Source organism: Echinops telfairi, unplaced genomic scaffold (assembly GCF_000313985.2).
Source record: "Echinops telfairi isolate 266 unplaced genomic scaffold, ASM31398v2 ScPeMD7_23;HRSCAF=83, whole genome shotgun sequence".
NCBI classification, from domain to species: domain Eukaryota; kingdom Metazoa; phylum Chordata; class Mammalia; order Afrosoricida; family Tenrecidae; genus Echinops; species Echinops telfairi.
In genome coordinates this window covers 81672934-81687217 of record NW_022103920.1, presented here as the reverse complement: position 1 = coordinate 81687217, position 14284 = coordinate 81672934, and the positions used below count along the sequence as shown (strand labels likewise).

At 41.3% G+C, this 14284-nt stretch overlaps 2 protein-coding genes across 3 annotated transcripts in view; one reads left to right on the top strand and one right to left on the bottom strand.

Moving 5' to 3' along the window:
• The window catches only part of GSDME (gasdermin E), a 99205-nt gene extending 97030 nt beyond the window's left edge, over positions 1-2175 (top strand). Inside the window, exon 10 of the mRNA XM_045288803.1 lies at positions 1817-2175. Within this exon, the coding sequence (XP_045144738.1) occupies positions 1817-1864 (48 nt within the window). The 3' untranslated portion in view covers positions 1865-2175. The remainder of the gene's footprint in view (positions 1-1816) is intronic.
• Positions 697-14284, bottom strand: part of PALS2 (protein associated with LIN7 2, MAGUK p55 family member) — a 97428-nt gene continuing 83840 nt past the window's right edge. For both annotated transcript variants that reach the window (XM_045288801.1, XM_004702725.2), the window contains 4 exons: positions 13100-13261; positions 7116-7318; positions 5797-5925; positions 697-1264 (listed from right to left, as the gene is read on the bottom strand). In XM_045288801.1, the coding sequence (XP_045144736.1) occupies positions 1088-1264; positions 5797-5925; positions 7116-7318; positions 13100-13261 (671 nt within the window). In that variant the 3' untranslated portion in view covers positions 697-1087. The remainder of the gene's footprint in view (positions 1265-5796; positions 5926-7115; positions 7319-13099; positions 13262-14284) is intronic.

The window sequence follows — 14284 nt, the reverse complement described above, 5'->3', positions numbered from 1 at the left end:
ATGTCACCGACATTTGCAGAGGTGTGATACAATTGCTGATCATATCCTAATCAAAAGCTTTCTAAAATAGGACATCCGTTTAGCCAGTTACAGTTTTGTCTATGAAAATAGTCTGACTTTCCTCGGGTGTTGTTTTCCTGTCAGGTTTTGCAGGAGGAGGTGTGTGTGCGCGTGCGCGCGTGCATGCATGCCTGGCCTTGCTTCTGACCCCCGGAGGGACATGAATGTGTCTGAGCAATTGACTTTCCTCCGGTGTTGTTTTGCAGGAGGAGGTGTGTGTGTGTGTGTTGTGTGTGGCCTTGCTTCTGACCCCCGGAGGGACGGGAATGTGTGTGAACAGTTGCAGTCAGCAGGCTACTACAACACAGGCAGGATGGCTTCATACCAGAGTGGAAGGCGTGGCTCGTCATTTTCCCACAAAAGGCAGAAAGAAACCTGCTAATCTGCCTGTTACGAGGGACAGCCGCACATCCCTCATAACACGGAGAAACAGCTTGAGCAGAGCCAGGTGTCAGCTTGGGCTGGTGGGAGGCTTGCTGCAGCACTGATAATAACATCCTGCTTCTGAAAGTAAGTAAGTACGGGAGCAAGGAAGGCCGACGAGGACTGTCTTCTGCTACGAGTAGCCAATGCCGCTCACTAGCTAAACGCTGGACTAAGTGACCGCTCTACAAAAACAAAGCAAAACAAAACAAAACGATTTCAAGTATTTGTTATCACAGTGAAAATGTGAGACCACTGTAGAGTGAATGATTTGAAAATTCCTTTGATGCAAAAAAGGGCAAGGGCACTAAAATCAAAACATATACAAAATGCTTCAACGCATTTCTTTATGTGATATGAATAGAAAGGTTATCCATAAAAAGTTAGAAAAATTAAGATAAATTATATATTAGTACACTTTCCCAATCACATTTATATAAAACTCAGAGCAGTGTACTGTTCCTTCAATCTGCACAGTAACAATGCCTGGGCAAGGCTGAGCTCGTTAGCTCTGCTTCTCTTTCCTCAGTAGAAGGCTTACTTGTTGAAGTCTTTATTTTCTGTTTTTTTAAGTTTCATTTCAATTATTAGCCTTATTGAATTCTCAATAAACCCAGCTGATGGGGACCCACTGTGGTTCCAGTCTCAGCTTCTCGATGGCCGTCTGCAGTTTCTCAAAGGCTTTGTCTAGATTGTCGTTTACGATGATCAAATCAAAATAGTGGTTGTATGCTCTCTGAATCCGGGCACTTTCATCAACTGTTTTCTTCAAGTCAGAGTCCTGTGGGAGAGTTGGAAGGAAAGGTTTATTTTCTCATGCCTATTTTCTTGCTCAAACCCCAAGTGAAAGTGAACATAAGGAATAATAAGTAGGTTGGATATTGGTCTATGTAACTCTGATAATAATCCTCAAGATCTAGTCGATACAGAGTGTTAAAAAGCTACTCCCATCTGTTCATATGGTCTTCCTTCCAACTGCACTCATGTATGCATTTATGAATCTTCTATAATTCATTTCGTTGACATGTGGGTAAGACCTTAATTAAAAGACTGCTAGCCATAATTTGAGGGTGAGTCTATGGTAATAAAAGGATTACTGCAGCTGACCAGTTTCTGGTCCAAGGATGTGATCTTTTTTGAAAGATTTTCTTTTCCCCTCATTGATTAGGCTAATTATAAAACCCAGTCAATTTTGCTACCAACTTCTAGCAAAGCCGGGAATCGTGGAAATGTATTTTGAGGATTAACTTTATATGCTGTCTGACCCCTACGTAAACCAAACTCGTTGACGACTGTGAGCTAGTATTGTTTATGTTTTATGAAATGTTTCTAGTTACACTGGAATAATCTGGGGACTGAAAGAGCAAGCCGTGGATTCTGAGGGAGCAAAGAGAGCTTTTCGTAAAATTGTAAGTGTTTTGAAATTTTACCACACTTCCTACATAATCTGCAAATGTTGACTGAACTCATTAAAGTGCCTATTATGTGTCAGAATCGGCTGGCGAGATAATGAAGCAGACAGACAAGGTTCTAACCCTCATGGGACTTAAATTCTACAGGGGGAGCACGACACAGACCAAATACAAAACATTTCAAGTTATAAGAGTACCACAGAAGAGCCAAACTTGAGAGGTCTGCTCTAGCTAGTGTGATTAGAAGGCACAGAGGACACAGCACTTAAGAAAAAAATCTAGAGGAGTGTCCTGTTATTTCAAAATACACTACACAGAGGCAGTCAGCCATGTGTGCACGACGAGGAAGAGCAGCATTCGTTCCAGGCAGAGGAAACAGAGGTGCACAATCCAGAGGAAGGCACCGTCCAGAGGAAGGCACCGGCCCGGCTGCATTTCAGACACCGACTGGAGCTTAGCAGGGATGGAAGGCTGTGAGGAAGGCGGGGCATGGCCAGCCAGGTGAGCGCGACCCATCACAGAGGACGTGTATGCCGAGCAGAGACATCTGAGGGTGTTCAGTAGGAAGGAGGAACTATAAAAATGCTCTAGGCACGTCTATTAACAAAGTTCAATTATATGGGGGAGAAAAGCAAGACATAGAAATCAAAAACAAACACATAAACCCAACTCTTTCTCAAGCTGGGGCTTAATTTAACACACAGATAGAAATTATATATTTTTAAAATTATTTCAGTGACTTTAAAACAAAATAATTTACGATAGATCCTAAGGTCAATAGAAGAAAAGCCTGAAATTGTAAACTTCTCAGTTAATTATTACTAAGGTTAGTATTTCTGTGATAATTTAGAAACCATATGTACACACATGTGTGAATTTATATTTACACACTCGTATGGTCTAATATAAACTAAACTGTATTAATGTTGTCAGGATTTTCAGGGGAAAGGCAGTCAAAGGGTTTCAGGTCCTCAGATCTGTTTCTGCAATCAATCTGTTAGTGTGCTGCTATGGAGTAAGTATAGAAAGAAAATTGGGATCCACGGAGATACGTAGTTGTCATGGACTTGGTGATACATTTCATTTTTTAAAGATTATGATGGATATTCATTCTTCTTTGATACTGGGGAGGATTTTGTGTGGTAGGTCAAGCAATGGGCTGCTAACCACAAGGCCAGCTATTCGACACCACTGGCTGCTCTACAGAAGCAAGGTGAGGCTATCCACTCCAGTAAAGAGCTATATTCCGTCACTGCTTACCTATCTAGGCTTGACTTTTCCATGAAATATTCTACTAAAGTGAAAAAATACAGTCAAAGAAGTAAAAATAAAATATAATTTGAATTAGAACTACCAGACTGAACTAAGGCTGCATGGTATCTAAGAAAGAAACATGTATTTTCTGCTTCTGGTCGGTGCAGAGACCAGACCAAGTTGAATGCTTTCCTCAGGTTACCTCGACATATCACTTCTGGCAAATGAACCAAGGGGCCATCAAAGACTAGTGGGTTTTATGATGAAGGCTCCTCGTAGCTGAAGACAGAACAACTTGAACATCAAACAGAATAATAACTGACCTAAGTACACAGCACACAACTCTTTCAAGTGACTTTAAAGCCCAGCTATCTGACGATCGATGCCTAGTGGGATGTGCCCTCAGGGAGAAAAATGCCGTATTCTTAGACTGTTGGGTATGCTCTGTAGGGTCCAGAAAATGAGCAGTGACCTAACAATCTAACATTCAAAATGTTTCTGAGAACTGGGATACTCTTTATAGGAGAAAGGAGTTCTATGTATGAGACGGAAGCAGGTGTTTGAAGTTGCTCTTCCCAGTTAAGTCATGGCCAATGACAGGAAACGAAAACACCTTCATTTTGTGAAATGTGGAGGGCACTGGAATGGTGAGCAGAATGGAAAACAGGAGGGGTTTATGCCTTGCGAGGAAGGTACTCTCTCAGAAAACAACAGCAGCGTGTACACTGGATAGCAACCCAATGTTGTGCCACGTACAACAGCAGCAACTGTGCCCAGCTCACAGATGGCGGCCAGCGTGCCACTCGGAGTGTGTCACTCTCCAGAGTCCTGACAATAACCCAGTCCCTGCCTCAGACTCCTGAAAGGGCTCGCCTTTCTGAGCCTCCATGACAGAGGTCCCAACCTACACAGTTTATGTTCTAGTTATTCTTCCCCTGCATCCACATGGCGCACAGTTGGGCTGGTTTGGCCGCCTCCACCCTGCCTGAATGACTTCAGAGCCCTGGAGAGTAGAAGTTATGTGAAAATAATCCTGCCTTTAAATGGGAAGTATAAATAGGAATTCACTAGATCTATTTCTTGAAGCACAAATAGAAAGGCTTATGTTTTGGCTCAATCTACCTAACGAACCTAGAAACTAGAAATAAGCACAAACCCTCTGACACTGTCCTCTGCTGGTGCTACCAGGCAAGTATTGGTCACTAACTGCTCTGCTCCTGGGGAGACAATACGGCCGTCTGCTCCCATAGAGATTTACCATCTCAGAAGTCGAGCCTCTCTGTCTTGTAGTTACAATGACTCAGAATCGACCCCATGCAGTGAGTTTGCGTTTGATGGGTCTACGCAATGTGCCCAGCACTCTTTATTTTTACGACTTTAAAATGATGTTACCTTGGTCATGTGCACCAGTTAGTCCTCAAAGTATTTTCAATTGCCTTATACGCATGTGAAAGTTGGACACTGAATAAGGAAGACCAAAGAAGAATTGATGTATTTGAATATGGTGCTGGCGAAGAATATTGAAAATACTGCGAACTGCCAAAAGAACAAACATCTGTCTTGGATGAGGTATAGCCAGCGTGCTCCTTAGAGACACAGAGACCCAGCCCTAAAACAGGACGTCATGGCTGGTAAAGTGGAGGGGCAGCAACAAAGAAGAAGTACATGTAGCTTGCCAATCTTATTTTAATCCTGATCGGAATAAACCAATTTTAAAAATTATGAATCTTGGGAAAATAAAAAATATATATACATATATATATATATACATATATACATATATATACACATATATATACACATATATATACATATATACTTGCTCATTTTAATTTTAGGTGTTAATGTTGTGGTTAAAAAATTCCTTTAAAAAGAAGTTTTAAAGTGTTTGTGAATAATGTGATGTAGAGGGTTTGCTTCACAATAGATCAAGGTTAGTTACGTGTTAAGTTGTCAAGAGGAAACATGAAACAGAAGTCATAGCCATGTGGTGTTAATGGTCTTGGGGTGCAGTGTCCTCATCTGTAAAGTACGTAGGTTGGATTAACATGTATGTCTTCATAGTGGCTCACTTCATCTCATCGCCACTCACTGCCATTGAGTCCATTCTGACCCTCCGGGGGTTTCCTAAAATGTGACTCTTTTTAAAAAAAATCACTTTATTGGGTAGTGTATCTCTTCACAGGAGTAGAGCCTCGTCTTTCTCCAGTGGAGTGGCTGGTGGTTTCGAATTGCTCCCCTATCAGCAGTCTAGCACGCAATCGACTATGCTACCAGGGCTCCTGTCATTTTATATGAACAAACAAAATAAACCAAACTCACTGCCATCGAGTCCATGCTGATTCATAGCAACCCCTGTAGATTTCCGAGGCTGTCGTTCCCTGTGGAGCTGCTGGTGGTTTTGAACTCGAGACCATGCTGATCACAGCCCAACTCATAAGCACTACTCCACCAGAGCTCCTTCATTTCATATAGGAGATGCCAGACGACTCCAAATTCTAACTATCTAGTGAATACACTTATTCTAAAATACCTTATATATAATGTACTCATTTTGTAAGTATGATTACATGGGGTTAAATATGCTCAAATGAAAAAGAAAAGTTACCCTCCAAAAGAGAAAGAAAGAAAAAGAGCTGCACTTTACCGTCAAAAGCTTGGTGGTGATCCCAGCATCCACCACAGCCCTGTGCATGGCTCGCAGCGTCTCCAGCTCCGGAGCAGCAATAAATACAACGTAGGGCATGAACTCCGATGTCCTCAACACCTTCAGTGCCTGCGTACGAGGAGGAATATCGACCGATTCATGCAGGCTTAGAATCTGAAACCTTGAGTAGAAATCAGTGTTTATCTGCTTTCTTCCTTTAAAGGAAAAATAGTTTTGAAGACCTGTCCCAGGGTTAGCCCTTTTGATTCTCAGCAGTCAGTCCTTCCCTACAATGCTGCTGTTCTGCGCTGCCTAGTCCAGTCCGACTCACAAGACGCCCCCAGCTCTAGAACAGGCACTCACTCTGCACTGGACCTGGTCTCTCCAGTCTCTGATCCCCCAGAACAAGGAAGGTATGAAGCTTCATCATGCCAAAGTCAAGGGACTGTCGGCCCACTCTGTGCTTACTGTAGCATTGTTAATTTTGAAAAGCAGAGGTGATACAACTTTCCTCTGATTTGGGTGCTTTAGTGGTTATTCAAATCAATATGCAGCCAGACTATATTACATCACAATGATAAAGAACCAACGCATGTGCACTAACTGACATGAAAAGATCTTTTAGCAAAAATGAAAATATGTATATAATTAATCTGTATAGGTCTTTTCCATTTATGGAATAAATGAAACAAAATAAAAAACACATTTGTGTGTGTGTGAAAGAGAGAAAGCAAAGGACCCCAGGTGGTGCTACGATTAAGCACTCCATTGCAACAGGGGGATGACCCTCCGCTCATTGGGAGAAAAGGCCTGATGTAAAGACTACTGCCAAGGAAGCCCTATGGGACAGCTGTGCTCTGTCAGACAGAGTCACTGTGAGCCAGAAGCCACCTGATGGGGCACCACAATAGCATAAAGCATGGGAAAATGATGAGAAAGAAATACACCTATTAATATCTATGTCTGAGTAGGGATGTGAGGTTGGGCTGAGTAGCACTGGTGCAAGCAAGAGACTAGAATAAGAATGAAATGAGTATGTGAGTGTGTGTGTGAGTGCAAAGAGAGAGAATATCTAGTGGAAGGGTAATTTCGACGAATGCATTCATGTGTTACTTGAACAAGTAAATATATTTAACAAGCAACCGCAGACCTAAGCACATTGTTTCTATTGCTATCCACACTTCTGTTGGTCAGGGTTATGTAATTAGCTCAGGATGAATAATGAGGTTGTTTATCATGTAATATAGGGAAAGACTCATCAGCATCAGGAAAGAGAAGTAGACCCACCCCCCAAAAGCTTTGGAATCACTTCAATTTACCTGTGGATTGACATCCAAAATGCAAGTCCTTCCAGTTTGCACCACTTCCAGAATAGAATCGATCTTCGTCCCATAGAGATTTCCTTCATATTCCCCATGTTCCAAGTATTTCCCAGCTTTAATGTCTGCTTCCATCTCAGACCGTGACACAAATTTATATGCCTGGCCATCTTTCTCATCTTCCCTTGGTTTCCGTGAAGTAACTGCATAAAATAACATTGAGAATTTGAACAATGAGATCCAAGAAGTATAAAATAATAGACTAGAAAAACACTGGGGAATAGTCCAAGGTTTTTCCATTTAGTGCCCACTGCCTCTGAATTGAGGCTATGCATCTTTATGGGGCTGGTGGGTTTGAACCACCAACCTTGCCATTAGCATTCCAGCCCTGACTGGACAGTGCCACCTGCGCCCCCTGTACGGCAGGCGTTGGCAAAATAAAGCCCATGGCCAAACCTGGCCTGCTTATTATTTCTGTAAATAAAGCTTTGCTGGAACACAACTGCACTCCCTCATGTATGTCGTCTACAGTTGCTTTCAAACTACAAAGGCAGAGTAGTGATAGAGACCACGAAACCCACAAAGCCTCCAAGATTCACTATTTGGATCTTCCATAGAAGAAGTTTGCTGACTCCTGACTTACATGAGCTTTTAGGAGGTACTTGTCAAGAGAAAATCTGTAACAAAACCATGCCTTTAAAAGTAAATGTGAAGCTCAAAATAGGATTTATCTTATTTTAAGGTGGACCTAAAATTAAGTTTTGAATTATGTTGAGCCTCAATAAGCATGGAGCACACTGAAAATGAATTGCTTGGGACCAGCACTCCCTCCTATGGAATCTGTTATATGCTTCCCCCATGACTTTATATGTCCTAATTCCCAACAAGTTCTTCTATTATTAACTTTCACTATCCACCTTCTGAGACAGTTTACTCTACAAATAAACAAGCCTTCACATGTCCTCAAAACCAAACTCCCCACTAATTTCCTGCTAAGTGAAAACAAGAGGTGGGGGATCCTTTCATCTACTTGATTGTTTTATAATATTTCCAAAAGCCAAACCATGCCTTTTTGGCAGACATATAATGAACCCAAAAAAGTTGAAACAATATTGAAAAAGAACAAAGTTGGAAGACTCAGAATTTCTGATTTTGTAGCTTACTACAAACTACGGTAATAAGAGCAGTGTGGTAATGACATAAGAAGAGACATCCTGGTGAATGGAGTACAATGAACAATCTATAAATAAATCTCCACATCCAGGCCATTGATTTTTGAAAAGGGTGCCAGAATAGTTCAATGAGAGTCGGAGGTGGTAAACTAAACTGGGGGTGGGGCAAACTATGTCCATGGTATCTGATAAGATACAGTCTTTCCTTATACTGATTGGAGGATAATCTCGGTGGGGGGAGGGGAGAGATGAGATCTGATGATTCCTCTCAGAAGAAATACAACAGCTTCACAAAAAAGCAGCTCATTTACCAAGAGTTTGGGTCCTTCCAACAAAGTTACTTCCTCCCCGTGTCCTAGCGGAAAGCTCGGTTGGTTGCCAAGCCTTTCCCGGGCTTCCACGCGGATTAACTACTTTAGATTATGAAAGTATGAAAAAGAAGAAAGAGTTCCTTCTAGATAAGAGGGAAGCCTCGTAAAACAGAGCCCAACACATAAACAGAAAAAGCAATTCAGAGACAGCAGCGATGTTTCTGCCTGTGGGAGAAAATACATTTTAAAATCTTACACCATTTAGATTATTTAGAAATACAGAACAAACTGCTTTCGCCAAAGGCAGGAACGATGGGAGGAAAGAAAGTAGGAATCTTACACCATTTAGATTATTTAGAAATACAGAACAAACTGCTTTCGCCAAAGGCAGGAACGATGGGAGGAAAGAAAGTAGGAGACACTGTTCTGGGGGAAAACCCCGGAACAATCATGAAGTATAATCATTTCTATGTGACACTGATGGACTAGAAGACACTACAGTAGTCCAGGTAATTTTTCTTAACCATCTATGTGAAGTCTGTCAGGCTGTAAATCAGTTTCCATTCAGTAGTTCACTTCCCCTCCTGCAGTCCTCAGTGCAACCCTCACCGATCCTAGCTCCTTCCCGAGCTTCCCACCTCCATTTCCCCTTCTCCCTCAACACTTCTGCACGTTGTCCCTGGGCCAATGTTGCCCTTTTGATTCCATACATACGGTCCATTATTCTAAGATGTGTGGACCCCACTAGTGTTACTGTTCCCCTTCTATGCATATCTACTGTTTGGATGATGAGTGGATTTCAGGGGTGCTCAGTGCCACGTCAAAAGGGTGACTAAGGGTCACAGGCTAAGGGTTTCCATTTGGCTCGATCTAACCAGTGAACTTGGTCTCTTTCATATTTTTCTCCTGCTCAATCCAGGATCTTCTGACACGATGCCTTGCATAGTGTCTGTTGGTTTCTGTTTTTGTAAATTTTGCTATTAAATGCTGGGGTGAAATGACACTTCATTGCAGTTTTGATTTACATGTCTCTAATGGCAAATGATTGTGAACATTTCTTCATATGTTTGTTGGGTGCCGTAAGATCTCATGGTGATTTTTTTAAGAGAAGAAAAGCGATAGAAAATATATATAAACTAAGATGGTGGTAATGAATCAAGGATGCTCATCATTCAGCTACTATAAATTGTAGAGAAAACAAAGGATAAAATAATTTAAGAAATAATAATAAAAGTCTCTAGAGCTAAAGACATGAATCTCTGGCTTGAAGAGAGTGCTGATCTTTAATATAATGAATAACAAAAGATGCCCACCAAAGGTATATCATTAAAATACTTCAGGATACTTAAAATAACAGAGCCTGAATGTTTCTAAAAGAAAAATCTGGCTATGTATAAAAGACTAAGAATTAGAATGGCATTGGAATTTTCAACAAAACTGAACACAACAATATCTTTTGTATTTCACAATCAGCTTACACTGTCAAGTACACAGCAGGGGAAAAAGCGCATCTTCATATACATATATACTTAAAAAACAGAAATCACATGACATACCGTATATACTCAAGTAAAGGCCGGCCTGAGTATCAGCCGAGGTACCTAATTTTACCACAAAAACTGCATTAAAAATGTGCTGAAAAACTCGACTGATACACAAGTATATACGGTATGTCCTTTCTTGTGAAGTTACTGTAGGACATGCCCCAGCAGAACAAGGCAAATGAAGAAAGAATGAGACATTGGAGCTAGTAATAGCAGCTTCGATACAGAAGGGCAACAAGAGATACACTCCAGAGTTAATGGTTGGGGAACCTCACAGAGAGCCTGTAGTCCTCACTGAATCTGGAAGGCAGGGTTCTGAGACAGATGTCTCCAAGGGGGGGCGTGGGCGAGAAGGTAGAAGGGAGGAAATCACAACTTACTGAATAAGTAATATAATGGAGTTTTCAGTTTAATGTGCACACACACACAACTCTATATAAAAAACACGGTAAAAGGGGGAAACAAAGAATTCATTGATTGTTGGGTGAGAGGAGAGAGGCTGTTAAGAAAGCAAAATTTAATTAACTGAAGATAGAATTATTTTATTGGAAGGGTGGTTGGGAAATCAAAGGATAAGACATTAACTGGAAGTGATAAAAAGTAAGAAACAGTAGAAACAAGGCATTACCGAAAATTGTGGAAGACCATCGAAAGAAATAGCTAAAACAATGAAAAAATGACTTTCTGGGGCACAGGTAGGGTAGGGAGAGACAAAGGTGAGTTATCAGTTAATATGGTCCTTCTAGCCATAATCTCTTATGTGATATAATTCTGAATTTCATATGCCTGTGGCTACCATCCTATTTTGGAAGGCAGTATCTGCTAACAAACAGGAATAGGATGAGATTAAGTGGTGACCTTAGTAGAAAACTGAACGGGACCACACTCTTTTCTTAATGGCTGTCTTGGTTACTGTTATATATATTGGCTGTAAGGAATTATATGCGACAGCTGAGAGGAGAAAGAAAACTATTTCTGGGGTGGCCTGGGAGAAAGTCTGGCTGATTATGATTAGTAGGAGACTAATATCTCCCAGAAACATCTTGCTCCAGGCTCCAGGTTATATATGCATAAATAATAAACAGTCTGGGGGGGGGGTGAGGAACAGATTATATTTGGATGAAATTTGATTGTACCTGGTAACTCCCATCAACTGACCTTTCCCTGATGGATCTGTGAGAAGGTGGGGGAAGATCCTGATAGGATTTGCCTGTGAGTAACTGTGCAGGGGTTCCCTGCAGTGGCTTCCTGCTGCTTCATATAAAATGAATCCTCTGAGAAGCAACGAGCCCAACACCGAGCCCAACACCGGCAAGAGCCAGGAGCGCAGAGCACAGCCTCTGAACAAGACTCTGGCTTACGCCTGCCTGACCTCTGGATTTGGGACCGACCAGCTCCCACCACGGTGTGAGGCATTTCTGTGAACTTTCGTGACTTCTGTGGGACACAGCAGCAATGCGCAGAGCCCAGAGACAGGAGGGACTAGACTCAAGCAGGAGTTGGGGGGAAATGGAGCAGACTAGCATCTTGCAAGAGTTGGACTTTTGGGATCTTTTCAATGTCCAACTCTTTAGACTCGTTTGGTATATTCTTACAAAATGAACTTTAAAAAAATTATATATCTTTAAGAACTTGATTAGAAAACCTGTGCATATATCAATTTGCTAAAAAAAAGAATGCTTTTCTTTTACTGTATAACTTCAGCTTTAAAATACTTTGATCACAGTGAGGTTTTTACGTTATTACAGACTTAACTTAGACATGTCTGAATTTAGGAATGTACAGTGCCAATAATGAGAGCCAAAGCCTTACACTGAGAAATTAGAAGACAGACATGGGGGCAATGAAGGGGTTACTCCTCAATCCCCTAAGAATTTTAGAAGTAAGAATTTCACAGAATTAAATCTTAAAACACACGACATTAAAGCAACCACACTCTAAAATTCATCTATAAGAAAAGGGAACGGCCTCAGGCTCAGATCTGACTCAAATTAGTCTGAAGAGATGAATACAGCTAAAGCAATGTTGTGCTAATTAAAAGGGGACTTGGTTAGCAATAGAAGTACAGAAAAGGAGGAGTGAGAGGCAGAATTAACCACTGTATACATTCTCCAGGACAAGGTCTATGCACGAGCGGGTCTTAAAAAGTTAGTGGAAAAATGGAATGAAAAGATAATGGGATTTTTCCATGAACTTTTTGAAGTTCCCTGTAGAAGCACATACATTCCCAAAATAAAGACAAATGTTTATCAGTCCTTATAGTAGACAATAGTACTCCTTGTTCTGATTCCATTCTCATAAAGCATTCTAGCATCATTACTAGACTTTCCATATGTAAATGGACAAGAGAACAAAGATCACAAAATGAGTATCTGGTTCACTAACTAATCAGTTACACTTCACATCAGCATCCTGTATGCATATACATCTATACATTTATTTTACACACCTATCTTTAAGGCCTTAATTAACGCTGCCTGCTCTGGAAGAGGACTCACTGTTGACATGCTACCAAAGAGCAGGTTTCTGGCCTTGTAGGGTGGAGAGCTACAGGCACTCACAATGACTACCGCACAGGGACTGCTTGAGGAGCCTGTATGCTTTCCTGCCTTTCCGAAACGACAAAGGTCAAGTCCCTCGGTTATGTAGAGGGTAAAACACAACTTTACAAAGAGACATCAGTTAGACAAAAAAATAATACCCGGGTGCTGGTCACTTTGCCACAACTCCTCCACTTGAATTTCACGCTAACGTTGTTGGACTGAGTGCCATCAGGCAGCAAGCCAACGGGGGCTACAGCTAGAGAATTACTTAGTGTCTTAAATATCTTCTGTCTGTTCATTTTCACTCGTATAATAAAAAGCTGTTGTTATTATTGAAAATAATAGTGAATCCCATCTGTTCCCCCATATACTCACTCATACTCTTAAATAGCAAAGGAAATCTAGAAAACTTACATGGCACTGTAGTTCCAAATCTCATGGGATTCAATACTATGAACCTGTTTTTCAAACTTCTTCGCCCCACACCTTGGGCTCCGATCAATACTAATGTCTTTCTCTGGAACGGGGGCATTTTGGCCACCTCCTCATATATCTGGATTTCATGACGATCAAATTCTAAATATAAAAGGAAATTGGAGAATATGTCCGTCAGTTCCTTTACATACATGAAAAACCCCTGCCTTTCTGTTTAGGAATGGCCCAGTTGTCTTGATAATGAAAGATCACTTGAATTGTTCACCTTAGTACAGACTTGGTTCTTAGAGATTTGGTAAAGTACAATAAGTTGTTTTTTATCTTGATTTAAATACCTGCTTCCATGCCTATGCCCTTAAAATCCAAGCTAGAAAAATGCCTGTGCTTTATCCTTATCAGATGTTCTATCGATAGAAACTGCTTGATCATCCATTTTACAGGAGAAACAAATCTCTTAATAAGCAAATTATAAATTGATTGGTAGAGTTCATTCCACTAACAAGTATCAGTATGAAGGAAAACATGTGTGGCTATCTAAGTCAAGTCCATGGAATGACGATGTCTTCCCAATGACATGTGAGTAATGTGTGGGACTCTCAGAATCAGTGTGCTTAATAAAATGGCTACGGACAACATGTTGCTGCTGCTGGGTGCCTTTGAGTCCCTGGGGGTTTCAGGCTGCCATAAATAAAAAACAAAAAACGCTGGCAGCAAAAAACAAAAAATCATATCATGTGCTGCTCACCACGATCGCTGAAGACAAATGGGTGCATAAGCAAATGTGGTGAAGAAAGGTAATGGTGCCCGACTATCAAAAGATATAGCGTCCTGGGTCTTAAAGGCTTGAAGGTACACAAGTGGCCATCTAGCTCAGAAGCAACAAAGCCCACATGTAAGAACCACACTAGCTTGTGCGATAACGTGGTGTCGAAGGTATCATCAGAACAAAAAATCCTATCATTGTGAATGAGGGGGAGTGCGGAGTGGAGACCCAAAGTCCATCTGTAGGCAATTGGACATCCCCTTACGGAAGGGTCGCAGGGAGGAGGTGAGCCAGTGAGGGTGTAATATAGCAACGATGAAGCATACAACTCTCCTCTAGTTCCTAAATGCTTCCTCCCCACTGCCCCTCTCTCCCACTATCATGATCCCAATTCTGCCTTA